The 15,091-nt window shown below is 40.4% G+C and overlaps 1 protein-coding gene across 2 annotated transcripts in view; it reads left to right on the forward strand.

Annotated features, from left to right (window-relative positions):
* Positions 1 to 257: 257 nt before the first annotated feature.
* Positions 258 to 15,091, forward strand: part of cnksr2a (connector enhancer of kinase suppressor of Ras 2a) — a 371,916-nt gene continuing 357,082 nt past the window's right edge. For both annotated transcript variants that reach the window (XM_052013677.1, XM_052013679.1), the window contains exon 1: positions 258 to 752. In XM_052013677.1, the coding sequence (XP_051869637.1) occupies positions 689 to 752 (64 nt within the window). In that variant the 5' untranslated portion in view covers positions 258 to 688. The remainder of the gene's footprint in view (positions 753 to 15,091) is intronic.

The raw sequence follows: 15,091 nt of genomic DNA on the forward strand, positions 1-15,091 counted from the left end.
ATAACAACCCCCCCTATCAAAACACAGCAAGCCACAACTTTCACACAGCGTTGCATTCTCCACCACCCCCAGTTTCACGAACGTCTCCCGTCACTGCCGTCACCCCGAGCGCGTGCGGGAGAGTGAAGGGTGCATGTGCGCGCGCGGGCCAGCGGAGAGCGCCGTCAGCACGCTCAGCCGGTCGCACGGTGGAGCAAGCAGCTTGATGCGAGAGAGGGAGAGAGACAGCAGACGACCGACCGGCAGAAGGAGCCGGAGCAAACTCGCGTTGCTGACAGACGCTGCATTCCAGCGCACTGCACTTAGCACAGTTCACACAGACCTCGACCCACCTCCCTCCCTCCCCCCACCCCTCCTACCCAGCAAGAAAAGCACTTTTCATTCTCTGACAATTCAATGCAAAATATTTTTTTTACAAAACCCTGCAAGGACTATTTTGATGGTGGTAATTACTCGCAACAAGCAAACTTACAGGAGAAAGCCAAAAGCCTGAGGAAAGACGGAGAGAGGGAGGAAGAGAAAAAACGTTTTGCAGGGCGAAGCGGCGACTGACAATCTGAGGCAGAGAGGATTCCACGGGCACGAGGGCGGAGAGCAAGTGACAGAACGCTCCGGGCTACGTTCGAAGCGAGCCCCGCGTGCCGTTTATATTGTATCTGTTTGTTTCCCCGGGAGACGAAAGTTCTTCATGGCTCTCATCATGGAACCTGTTAGTAAATGGACCCCGAGCCAAGTGGTGGACTGGATGAAAGGTAAACTGTGCATGTAACAAGTTCTGTTGGGGTGACCAGTTGGTTGCTTGCTCGGGCAGGGAGTGAGTTCGGAACTGAATTGTTTCATTTCACAAATCCTGTTTTACCCTCTTAAAACAAAACCATGCCCACTCTCCTTTGCAGATCATTTACAGATATATTTAGGAAGTTATATATTTATATAAGTGAATATTGATTGTTTAGCGAAAGCTCGTCGAGCGGATAGTGAAATGTTTGCTTGCATTGTGTAGTATCCTGGCGGCACGCTTTAGCTTGGGATATAACACGGTTGGTTGCTATTACCTGTTTTTGTAATCGAAGATTGTAATTGCATCTACATGATCGTTTATGTTTGTCGTTCTGTGGAGCTGCCTGCCAGTGTGATAACCATAGAAACGTGGTTTCACATACTCCGTGACGGAATGAAGGAGAGCTCTCTGGATAAAACACTCATCCCCAGAATGTCCATCGTCGGCATCCGGCTTTGAAAACTAAACTCACACTTTCTCTTGGAACGCTTATCAACTTTTACTTATCAAGTACATATTTCTCTCTGCAGCTTTGCACAGAAACGCCACATTACGGAATTTGAAAATATTGTGGGGTGATTTTGACAGATGAGGCCAGAGAAGATCCTAAATTACATTTACACGCGTGTTTTATCCCGGCTAACGGTGCAATATAGCTACTTATACGAGACAACGGTTTCAGAGGTGGGGTGGGGGTTGGTGGTTGGGAGGGGGGAACGGGACTTGTCACTGTAAACAACCCCACACTACTTTTGCTCCCGTGAGAGCTTCAATCAGTTTGTGGAACTCGCTACCTATACTGACAATAGTGTAATTTAGCAAAAGCAAATTTTAAAAAAAATGAAGCTAAATTAAATCTGCATCATCCCCTCTAATCTGAGATTGGAGATTATAAACGGAATTGGGAGATCCTGAGGTGTTTAGTTAGTGAAAGTCTTGGTTAACTGGTTGGAGGGAGGAGGATGTGTCAGTTTTATGTTTCTAGCAGTAAATCTAGACATTTAAACGCAAATGGAGAAGCCCCGCTGATACCTGCGTAGGTTGACATTTCGCAGATGGGCATGCTGAGCAGATGGCAGCTGTGCACTCTGGCCCACCTGCTTCACGGTGGATAGAATTACAGCGAATTTTACAGCAGAAACACAGGCCATCAGACTCAGTGGATGCAGGCTGGTGTGTTTGTGGCCGGCACAAGTCTCCCTCTCACCTGACTCCATATCAGCACAAGATACTCAACAGACTGAAAGCACTAAATCGTGACAAAGGGAATTTAAAGCAAAATAAACTGAACAGTGAATGTAATGCATATAATAGTGAAAAAATTCATTGTGGGCGGGATGATTAGTCATTTAATTTGATCATGCAAACCGTATTGAGCAACATGTTAAGCTGCCTGTTCTCTGCGCATTTAAAACAGAGCGCATTTTGATCGTATTTTAACTATTTATTCTTAACAGCAAAATAGGGCATGTAGGATACACTTAAGTGGGAGATGTGCAAGGGAAAGGAAAGTCACAGCAAATAATCTGTCCATTATTTCTTGACAAATTCACAGTAATAGTACAGAAAAATTTCAAGTTTGTGATCCAGCTGTAAGTTATAATTTGACAAACTTTATTTCTATCACTTGCATTACGTGAGCAAAGCAATTTGTTCATTTTCCCACAAACTCTGCCAAGTATTAAAGTTTTATGTTATGGTTTTATGTGTACAGTGGAATTATTTCATCCTTGTGCAGTTTTTTTTCTAAAGTAAAAGACCTAAAATGGTGGAACGGCCTTTACGGTAAATGTGCCACCACGTAGGTTATTGTAAGCTGTTGCGTAAAAAGAAAATGTGAGGATGGACTAAACCAATTATTTCAACAAATTAGACAGCAGAGGAACACCTTGTTGGGAGTGGAAGGGATTGCCAAAAGATGCAGGTAAATTTCAACCTTGCTTCTCATTTCTGCAATTCTTGGATAAGTGTCAGTGGCCAGATATCATGAATCTCAAAGACGGATGTATTAATTATGCTTAAATCGTGCAGTATTTTCAGTGAACCATTTATAGGGGTATCTCTTCCAACAGAGATCAAACGACAATTGTTTTCATTTCAGCTCGACCAGTTATCCGTATGATTGAAATACAAATAAATCTGTTGTCGTCTGTAAGGGGGAATAGCCACTCCATATTTTGGGGATCTCTAATGGAGGATTAGACCTGAACATTTCACCCATCAATTTTCTTCACATTCTGGTATACCTGCTTTGTGTTTCCAACAGTTTCTGTTAAAGGTTTCAAATTCAAGTGCTGGATCTCAACTGGATAGTTTCATTTTCTTTCCTAAAATACTAATTGTATTAAAAGTAAAAACACATTCTTTTAAAAGCAGAAACAAGAACAATTTTGACTGAATGTTTTCCCAAACTAACAGGCAATAGGACCAAAGTCAAAGACAGTGTCTAAATTATATGTCTCAGGTGAATGTTTGACTGGGACATAACTCCGATTGCATGAGGTCTCCTTGTATTTGAACCATCTCTAAACATATTTTCATATGCTGAATGAGGAGGCCGTTCAGCTCATTGAGTCTATCCTGACTCTCAGAGCAATGTCATCAATTCCATTCCCTCCCCCCCACCCCCAACCCATTCTCTCTCCTCTCACCTTGATTCCCCTGCTATTTTGGGATGTGGATGGAAACTAGAGCACCCAGGAGAAACCCACACAGTCACAGGGAGAACGTGCTAACTCCACGTAGACAGCACCAGAGGTCAGATCGAACCCAGGGTCACTGGAGCTGTGAGGCACTGACAGTTGAGATGATTGAGGGGGAAATTTGTTAGAAACATTTGAACCTCTAACTTCCCTGTTGAACTATAGCTATTTTCTGTGATATTATTGGAATGCATGTGGTGCAGGTCCTCCTGGTTACAACAGGGTTCCATTCCTGTGAAGGTGCCTGTAGCCCCGCACCAGCTGGCAAATCCAACCCACCAGTCTCCCAAATGCTGTTCGTATGTGTGGGCTGTACGTGAGTTAGGCATTCGTACCTGGGGAGGACCTGTACAATTGCAGAATACCAGACAATCCTGTTGATGTATTGGCCGAAGTGCATTAGAATAAGAGGATTGTTTCAGTCACTCAAAGGAGCAGGATTAGGGTTCAGATCTTCCAGCCTGTTCCACCAGTTAATTTATGGGTGATTCGTAACTTAACTCCATGCCTTGGTTCCATACCCCCTAATATCCTTGCCTAATAACAACTCAGTAGTCTCACTGCAGTCTTTTCACTGTGATCATGGAAAATATTGTACTAAGACAGGATTTTTCCACTATATTTTGTGTCTTGGAAGACAACTGAAGACTTAACATTTTGTTTTCTAATTTCCAAGAAATGAAATGCAATCTTTATCTTGGAACTGATTATAAAATTAGAGAGGCAAGTAATTTTGTTATTAAACAATTTGTTGGGGTGGAACCAGTTGACAAGTTTTATTTAAAAAAAAATTAGTTCTTATGAATATTCTTGGGCACTGACCCAACAATCACTCACTACACACAGCTTAATACACAACAAATGTCATCGATCTGAGCAGCCTCCAGGCAACATATGGGTTCTAATAGAGAGAAAAAAAAACTGCTGGTGGAATTCAGCGAGTCAGGCAGCATCTGTGGAGGGAAATGTACAGTCGGCCTTTCAGATCGAGACTCTTCATCAGTCCAGATGAAGGATCTCGACTCAAAGCTGCCTGATCTGTTGAGTTCCTCAGTAGCTTGTTTTTTTGCTCCATATTTCAGCATCTGCAGTCTGTTTTGTCTCCATATGGGTTCTAATAGATGTATTTCGATTACTGTTTTTGTTTGCATCTTTACTGATTTTGTTCAAAGAATTATCAATAATGAAAATTTATAGATTTTTTTGTGTTGATGGATATCTTGAATCAAAAACTTTTTGAAGTGCTGAATCCCACATATGCAAGTAGTTGAACTGTTGAAGTTTGTTAGGTATATCATATTGGTAGATATCCCCATTTATCACTGAGAAATGCTGAGTTCGACTTGTTTTGTAGAAAGGTGTGGAATAATTGTGGGGGTAAAATTACATGTCTGCTGCAATGCCAGTAGAGACCTTGTGTGGGGGGGGGACATCTTTGTAATACTTTTTTCACAGCTCATGGGCAACAGAAAAGTATTGGAACAGCAGATCATGACATTGAGTAGTCTAAATTAGAGCTTGTAATTGTAGGAGTGGATGATTAGAATAAAACAAGTCTTGGAAAACCATTGCCATTTTCTAGGACTAAATCTAATTACTGCAGCTGGCATCAAGGTGGAATGTGTGTATCTAATACTAAGTAATAAGGAAATGTGGGATTCCATTACTTTGCAATTCAAGAACTGAATTCACACATGTTTTATTTTCACTGCACTGTTGTTTGCTTCTGCCTTTTCAATCCACCCAATGAACCAACTTGTAAGTTTAAGTGAAATACTACAGATTGTTGCCAGATGTTCTGGTTTTCAGTCTGTTAAAGAATTAAGCAGGTCATGAAGGATTTACTGTTGACAAATTGTTGCAATTTATTGGGAATGTGCAGCAGATTTGAAAACATTTTAGTTAGCTTTTAAGATGTTCAAGTACATTTCCAAGCTTATTATTTTTACTCAAATAAAATGGAGAATGCTGGAAATACTCAGCAGGCCAGACAGCGCCTGAGGAGAGATGCTGCCAGATCTACTGAGGATCTGCAGCATTTTCTGTCTTATTTCAGACTTTCAGCATCTGCGCTATTTTGCTTTTGATTCAATGATTTGATTTTGGGTAATGTTCAATGGAGCTGAACCTTAGGAGGAGATGAGAGTTATTACATATCATTTAAAAAGGAGCTTTATTATCCAACCCGAGCCATCACTCCCAGGTCCCCACAAGATAGAGGTGCTAATATATTACTTAGGAAATAGTAGAATTATTAATTTTGTTCAACAGATTTATTTTGAACATCTTATTTTAACTGTACAGTATTTAACTCAAAAGTCATATTGAAGTTCCCATGATTATTATAGTTTATGTGTTGAATAACACCTTTATGATGTGCAAAAGTATTATTGCAAGTTTTTGCCAATGTTTTCAGGTGAGTAAACTTACTGGAACCACTTATCCTGGTGTGTAATTAAGTTTGCAACTGAGAATCTTAAGTTGTACTTTGATTTGGGATGTCAACAGTTCAACCCACTGTGAAATAATTCACTCCTCATTTGTATGATTATTTGTGTAGCTCCATTCAATACATTATTCCTAAGAGTTGAATTAATACAAGATAATGTAGTTTACAGATTAAGTATGTTCCGTAAACTGCAACGTACCAATGAATCATTGAATTAAGAGTTTGTCTTTTGGATGTCATTTAGCATTTGTACCTGTCAATTGTCCAGCCATCATACTGAAGTCTAAAGCATTCTTTTTTTAATACATATTTGCAACAATGCTGACAGTTTGGTGATACTTCTTAAAAATTAACTCAGACTCTGTGGTTTGATAAACTCTTCCCATATTAACTGTCAAAAAGTTATACATCTCATAAGAATGACAAAGTTTTGCCTTGTGCAGGAACATATTATCCATGATGAACTGTGGTCTTACTTCTGAAATAACGGAATTGTTCTCGAACAGATTGAAGTTAAGGGAACACTTGATCTTATTCAACAAAAAATATCTGCACTATTTTGTGTAGTTCTTGGTTCCTTTCTGGAAATTGTGGTTTAAGTGGAAGTGCAGCTATTTCCATGATAAGTCTTTTTTAATGCTGGTTGTAAATTTGCAGTCATCAAGATGTGCATTGCCAAATCTTCTCGAGGTGACAGCAAATCATTCATGTGTGACATGCAATTCCGGCTCCATGTCAAAGATGAAGTAGAATCACTGCTTTCAGGCACTTAAATCTGTAACTTGATTATTGGAAAATCACGGCTGCTTTTGTAAATGCATTTGGCTCTGCAAATGGCCCTAGTGTTGTCACAATTATTGACCTGTCTGCTTTGTAAAACAATTACTTACATGTTACCATTACAAATACTGAGTAAATCATTGACACAGATCTTTATGCTTGATAATATTACAAATATGAAATGCCATTGCATTATAGGAGGGATTTGGGTTCCTCTAATGTTTGTGTTTGGCCTATCTCGATTGTAGAAAAATGCAGGCTCAAAAGTTTTTTTCATAAATACGTGCGTAAAATTGGGTGATTGTTACATGTCTGATAATAGTCACACTAATAAGATAAATGAGGGGGCTGCTGGGGTAATGGGAAGCGTGGGGTGTGGTCACAAATTCATGGCTGTCGTATCTCCATTGCTTCCCAGCAGAGAAACAGAAAGCCTAAATTTGCCAGTATCTCTTTGTGGAGAGCTGCTGGCAACTCTAAAATAAAAGTATTCATTCAGGTAGCTTCTTTGAGCACTCTGTGTGTCCTATTGCCCTGTCATTTATGAACACCAATGTCAAATTGAAGAATGGGAGCGATTGCTGTTGCAATTATGTTAGGGAGACACAGGTCAGTGTGTAACTGTTCTGTATGGACATCGATGGAGGAGAACTGCCATGGTGTTAATTGTTTTATTTATTTTCAATGAATCTGGGATTTTTTATGTATGTCATTAGCATTCATAATTATTTGCCAGGGGACAGGCTTAACTGGATCTCAAAGGTTTTTTGTGGCTAAGGCTTGTTCTGACCACTTTTACTGTATTAGTGCATGTGTGTGTGGTCAGAGTGTACGTGTGTGTATATAGTGGTCTTTATGAGCAGAAGCACTTGCTATCCTGCAGGGGTTTGTTGCTGAGCTTGGATTGAGGGACGCTTGCTGGTGAACAAAACTTGTGGGTTTTGTTATTGAATTAGTTACTTGCCCTTTTTATAGAAACAGTATGTAGCCCAGGGGAAAGTCAATTACTACATCACCATTTCTTAAATGCCAAGATTTAACCTAATCCAGTTAGATGGGACACAGTTCTTTTTCTGCCTGCTGTAAGGAACTGCTGTAAGCAGTAACAACCTAATTGCTGCTGGATATAACCCCACATTGCAAACTGACACCAAATTGCCGTTTTCAGCCAAATTGATTGCAGTTTTGCTTGCTGCTGGAAGGAGGAAAGGATACAAAGGTGTGGTATAAGGTGCCAACTTCTGTTTAGAAAATCTCTGGAGGGGGAAGTGAGATATTTGTGAAGCTGCTGACCCCAAATGTTCGATACCTTAGTCGCATGTTGTGTTCTGTTCAGTTCAGTACAGCAACCTGAAAAACAACTTGGGAATTACATGGGTCCTTTATAGATCCAGGAGATTGGAGAACCTTTCTGTGATTAAGGAGGGAGGTGCTGTGCTGAAAGGTACGGGGCACTTTGTTTTACATTTGACTTTGTCTCACCTGTTGGGATGGTACCAAGCATGAGTAAAGTTGGGGTAAACCCAAAAGGGAATGAGTGATAGGAGCTGGTGTGTGGCCTCACTCTTGGGGACAACCAGCAGCTGGAGAGTGGGGGTGGATGGGGACTTGGAATAAAGTGAATGAAGGGGGAGAGAAATGACTAGGAGAGGGAGACAGTTTAGGGAAGGGGGGCAGAGATGGGGGATTAAAGGAAGAAGGGAACAGGGATGGTGGGGAGGTATGAGGGAATGGTCTGAGGGAAAGAATGCAGGCAAGATGATGCACATTTGTGTGTGTTTTACTGTATTAGTGCATGTGTGTATGTGGTCAGAGTGTATCTGTGTGTATATATGTGGTCTGTGTGTTTAATGTGTGTGTTCAGAGTGTGTATGTTAAGTGTGTACATGTGCACATAAGCGCACTAGATAAGTTTTGGAGAAGAGCCTGGTTTCCAGTTGTCTTGTCTTCTTGGTGTTGAACCAAGATCTCACTCTGCCATGACTGTGTGATAGTTGGTGCGCAATGGTCATCCCACATTTAAAGATTTCATGCACACAGACATCTCCTACTCCTCAGACCCGGAGCGGAAGGAAGCAAGTCATCCTCAGCCCCAAAGTACAGTCTAAGGAGAGAAGAGTGTCAGGGTTTTGATTGGGTCCCTGATTGGGTTTTAGTGAACTGTGCACAAATTAAAAACTGGAATGCCTGATTCAGAGGTCCTTTCAATACATTCCAACAGCATTTCAGCCTTGTTACTTTTCTCCTTAGCATATAATATTGAAGCCAATTGTGATGCTCAATCTGTCATCCTGGTTCAAATGCACATGAATGCATGAAGCATTTTAAGTAAGGTTGATGAGTTGCAAATGCAGTTAACCACATGGGATTATGATGCTGTGAAAATAACAGAAGGGCAGGTACAACGTGTCCAGGAAAGACTGGGAAGGGAAAAAAAGGAGTGGAAAGTGGCAGTAAGGAAAATATTGCAGTACAGGAGAGAGGATGTCCAAGAACAGAGGTCGAATCAGTCTGTTTAGGTTTGAGAAACAATGGAGATGTGATTACAGTTCAGTGGCTCTTAAGGCTGGAAATGAGTGACATAGAGGAGAAAAATTAGAGGAGGAATTGCAGAGATCAACGATTTCCATAGAGTATCTAAACTTAGAACAAGATAGCAATAACATAAGGGGCAAAAAGTAGAGGAGTTTCCAAAGCGTGTTCAGGAAATTTTCTTGATTCGTACATTTCTAGTCTGACAAGGAAGACAGCAATGCTGGACTTGAATCTGGGAAATGAGTCAGGCGAAGTGGAGCAAGTGTTAATTGAGTAACATCTAGGAAAAAGCAGCCATAACATCTTCAGGCTTAGAATAGCTCTGGAAGAGGATGTAGACCATTCCAGATTAAAAACTGGAGAAGGGCTCATTTCGTTGGGGTGATAGCAGACTGGCCTAGATAATTGAAATCAAAGCTTGGCAGGCAAAACTGGAATTGAAATATGAGAGGCCTTTAAATGTTTCAGCTATAGTTTTGGCACATCCCCATGAAGGAAGAAGGTAGTGAAATCAAAGTCAGAACTCCTTGGATAGCCAAAAAGATAGAGAGTAAAACAAAGCAGGAAAAGGAGTGAATGATGGATGATAGGATGTTCAGATAATTGAAAATCCAGGTTGATTGCAGGAAGGTCATGAGAACTTAAAAGCATGAGAAAAGTGGAGGGGTGGGGAGACAAAACAAATAAATCTACTCATGGAGGCAGAGGGCATGTTTGAGATAGTAACTCATTATTTTACACCATTCTTGACCAATGAAGAAGATGCTCGTGGAGTTTCAGCAAAAGTCGCTGAGATTTTTGAAAATGACAAAGAGGAGGTGCGGGCAGCCTCTATGTTACAAGGCAGTTGCATTTTGAGAAAACGGACCGTGTTGTGATTTTCCTTAATGCAAAGCTGTGTTATCTATGCATGTGCCAAGAAATGCGAGTTGAAAAAAAAATTGTTTTGATTTATTTACTTGTTATTCACACAAATTTCGTGAAAGCAATTTTATTTTGTGTGTCAAATTTATGGGTGGTGATTTGTGAATTCCGTGAGGGCAGATTTCACTAACCCGAATAGCCGTAACACAGCAATTGCCTATACTAGAATGGCTGGTTGCACCTGAAGTTCATGCATCTGATTCAGACAGGATGCATCCAGGATTGCTATGAGAAATAAGGGTGGGTATTGCAGAGCCGCTGGCCATAATCTTTCAAAATCTATAGATTCATAGGGGATGCCTGAGGGCTGGAAACTTGGGATAAACTCAATTGCTACAGTCCAGTCAGGTTAACCTCAGTGGTGCGGAAAGTTCCAGATACAACAATCAGGGATAGAGTAAGCAGCAATGAGGACAAGTGTGGATTGATTTTAAAAAAGGCAGAATGGATTTGTTAAAGGTAAATCATGTCTAACACACTTGATAAGAATATTTTGATGAAAGAACAGGGAGGGTTAATGAGGGAAATATAGTTGCTAGGTTGTATATGGACTTCCGAAAGATGTTTGATAAAGAACCACAAAATAGATGTAATTTAGACTGAAGGCTGTGGAATAAAAAGGGCCAGGTAGATGTTGGCTGAGAAACATGAAACAGAGTAGTGGTGAAAGGTGTATTTTTGAACTGGAGGAAAATGTATAGTGAAGCTCCTCAGGGGTCTATACTGGAATCATTGCTTTTCTTTTTATATATTACTGACTTGGACTGAGTTGTATTGGACACAGTTTCCAAACTGCAGATGGAAGCTTAATAAACTGTGAAGAGGACAGGAAAAGATCTGCTGGGAGAATGGATGAATAGTCGGCAGACAAAATATAATGCTGAGAAATGTGAAGTGTTAAAATTTGGAATGAGAAGAGGCAACACAAAATGGATGTCACAATTCCAGAAGAGGTATGAGAACAGAGGGATGTGGGTGTATATGAGGAACTATGTATATTATATTCAGCAGCATAGTGTACAAGAGCAAAGAAATCGTGATGAACCTTTATGAAACATTGGTTTGGCCACAATTGGAGTATTTTGTCCTGTTCTTGGCAGAGCACTTTAAGACAGATGTATGGGCTTTAGAGAGGATGCAGAAGAGATTTACAAAAGTTTTTCTGGGATGCAGGACTTTAGTTATATGGATTTACAGGAAAATGCTTTAGTTATTCTCCTTGGAAAAGAGAGATTGCAAAGAGATCTGATAAAGAGAAAATATAAAGGGATCTGATAGAAATATTTGAAGTCATAAAAGGAATGGACCAATTGATAAAGAGAAGTTATTTCAATTTGTGGTAGGGACATGAACTAGAAGGTGCAAAATGTAGGTGATTGGCAAAAGAACCAAAAGCGCCTTGAGGAACATTTTTCTATGCAGTGTGTGGTTAGGGTCTGGAATGCATTGTCAGGGGCAGTAGCGGAGGCAGATTCAATTGTGGTGTTCAGAAGAGGGCTGGATAAGTAATCTGAAAAGAGAGAATTTGCAAGGTCTTGAGGGAGAAGGTAGCTGGATTGCTTTTACTTACACTGTGCTTAATAGTCTCCTTCGGTGCTATGACCATTCTGTGATTCTGTAAAATTGGTAAATTCTGTGGAGATTGAGAGAGTAAACTGGAACTTTCTGATTTATATAGCTGTGTTCCACGTTATACCACAGATTATTTTCAACCACTCAATTAATCTGCAAATATTTTCAGTTTTGAATTGCTTACCTTAATTATTTGTCCACTTTAAATTTTCTTCCCCATTTTCCAATGATTGTCTGGTCCTAAGTCTGTTGGGAAGAGGCCCTTGCTACGCAGAAGCCTTTATCAGGAGATTAACTGAGTGGCAGCTTGGATTTGACACTTGACATTACCCTTCTCTGGACTCATCATTTGGAAGTTTCTTCTTCCTGCTGACTCTATGAATCCTGTGTATGATGAGTTTGAGCAGGTTTGGTTTGATATTATTTGGTAATGTGCTTAAGGGTCCTAAGGATGGTTGATACAGAGGAAAGAATAAAAGGCTCACCGTTTCCTTTCCTTTCTGTACCCTGACCTGGGAATGCTCAATGACGACACTGCCTGAAATGGCAATAATTACTTTCTGCAATACACTAGGTCCTTGTTATCTGCTGACTTACCATCCACACATCTGTGCACACATAAGGTCAGGGTTGGGAACACATGGGTATCTTTATGTAAAACTTGAAACTGAAACTGACCTAGAACTTGTTACATCCATGGAGGGGTTGACCACTATATGTCATTGCAATTTGAATAAAATTGCCAGTGGCCTTGGGGTTATCCGTTATCCATTTTTTTTGTTATCTGTGGGGTATATGTCCTGTCCCTTGCAAGTAACAAGGACTTAGGCTAACAGCTTCTATTTATATTGTTAACGTAGTAAAACCCTTGAATGTGCTTCACACAGTATTTCCAAAGTTCACACGGAGCAATATAAGGAGACACCAGGGAAGTTGCTCAAAGGAGTGGTAAAATTAGGAATGTTTGAGGGACCAGAATTGGAGGAATGGAGGTAAGTTTGAAGACTGTTGAACTGATGGAAATTACTAGGGTAGGGAGCTGCAAAGCTATGAAGGAATATAAAACCAGAATGAAAAGTTTATATTGGAGTAGTTGCTTAACCAGGAGATGAGCAGATTAGCAAACACAGGATATAGACGAATGGATCAGTGTGAGTTAGAAGATAAAGAGCAGAGTTTTGGATGACCATGTGCGCAGACCAGAGTGCCAGTGGGTGGCCAGACGTTCTTTAGAATTGCCAAGACTAAGGGATAGCAAAGGTACAGATGAAGTATTTCAGCAGAAGATGATCTGAGCATGGACAGAAAGGTGGAAATAATTGACCTTATTAGTGGTAGGAATACTTGGCCCAGATCTCACCTCAGGTTCAGATAGGGCCCTGAGCAAGTGAATGCCCTGGCTCAGCCTCAAGCAAAATCTCAGGAGAGAGAGAGTGCCAGGATCTTCATCATAATTTTCTTAATGAATCCAATAATATAATCTTGAATAAATACTGTATATGTAAGCTCCAGTTAAAGTGCAACTGTAGACCAAGGTTAATGCAAATAATAGAATTTATAACAGTTGGTTGAATATGTTTGGTAACACAGTAGATGTTTTACCTCAGCTAAAATCATTGGGAAATTCTGGAAACATTAATTAAAACTGCTGCAATATTGCTTAAATCGTACACTCTGAGCAAGTCGTCAGTTCAGGTAGAGTAGTGATACAGATTATTAAGTTTAAATCTCATTTTTTGTTATTCTGAACTAAAGTTCAACAAAGCTTCTATGAGAGTTGGAAATACTTATGTGTTATTGAACTCGATTCCACACTAGTTTCTGTAAAATATTACTTCTGCCTATGCTATGACCATCCATCCTTTCAAATAATATTTATTATTATTTATACTTTTTAAGGTGTTCCATCTACCATATAGATTTCTTGGAACATGAAGCAACCCAACAATAAGAGATGAATTAACTGAGTGCTGCTTAGTAATGAGGGGAACTGTAGAGTGTAGTGGAAGAAAAAACATTTGGTTTCTATTCCTCCATTTCAGTTTTTTCCTTTCTGTGTAAAAATGCACATTTTCTGCATGACATTCTTCTGCAGGGAAGGATTACATTTGCATATTTATGCAATAAATACTACAGATCTGTCATCTTAACATTTTTATATCTATAATGGAAGCAGTTTTCATCCATTTATTTGCTGAATGTGGGCATCTCTCACAAGTCCAGAATTTGTTACCCAGCCCTAGTTGTGCTCAAGAGGGTTCGAGTTGCCTTCTTTGATGAAAATACTCCCAGTGATGACAAAAATTTGTGGACAGCTTTACTAATTCTATTTACAATCCATCAAAGTAATTTTCACAGAGCATCCAGATTTCTCCTGTTATTGTTGGCAGGATGTTAACATTAGTGATTGAGTTCTAGTTAGAACTTCAAAGCGGAATGCTGGTGTTGGAGCCGCCTTAATTTGTACGCCAGTTAAGTGACACAGATGTTACCAGCTGCTTTACTATTGGGGAAATTGTAAATGAGGTTAAAGGGACTGATCACCGTGGAATAATCAACAGCAGCTCCACTCCTAACCTGCACAGAAATCTTTATCCATGAGTTCCCATTACAGTGGATATTGGAGTGTGTGAAGGAAATCAGTGCACAGTGGATTTGAATGAAGGATCATGGGGTGGAAGGGTGATAGGGTGCGGTGGGATGGAGGAGAAGTTACTTGGGAGCACATCGAGTGTGGTGCCACTTGGGGTGATGACCAGTGAGGATGGGGTGATAGAGGAGATGATTGAGGATTGGCTGGGAAAGGGGTGGGGGGAATCAGCAAGAATTTGGAACTTGACGTGGGTAGTGAAAGGTTGGGAGTGGGAAGTCGGAGTATCACTGAGAAAGGCTTAAAGGGTTTACCTGGAAAAAAAAGATAGACATCCAGGATTCCCGGGCAAGGGTCCAGGTAAGTTGGAGCTCCCTTTAAATAATACTAGGACAGGCCTTAACTCTCAGATTAAGGCCTATTTCAGTGTGGGAGCCCCACCTCACTCGTAGGCCTTACGTAGGGTACAATTTTGGCACAATGCCACAAGAATGAATATTGCAAAACAGTCCTGTGCATGCCCAGCTTAAGTACAGAGATCCTACATCAAAAATCCAGGATGTGCTCTCAACTTTCCCATCATGCAGCAGACAAGCACATCGTGCTCCACCACAGAATTTCCAGGCCAACGTATTCAGAATTGATTCTGGAAGAAGGAACTGTGTATGGATGGTGCATTTTGGAGAAGAGGGGCACAATAGCAGAAATGTTGAATCTAATGACTGGTAAACTTGAATTAAAAAGTGACATCTTTTGTG

Source organism: Pristis pectinata, chromosome 4, assembly GCF_009764475.1.
Source record: "Pristis pectinata isolate sPriPec2 chromosome 4, sPriPec2.1.pri, whole genome shotgun sequence".
NCBI classification, from domain to species: domain Eukaryota; kingdom Metazoa; phylum Chordata; class Chondrichthyes; order Rhinopristiformes; family Pristidae; genus Pristis; species Pristis pectinata.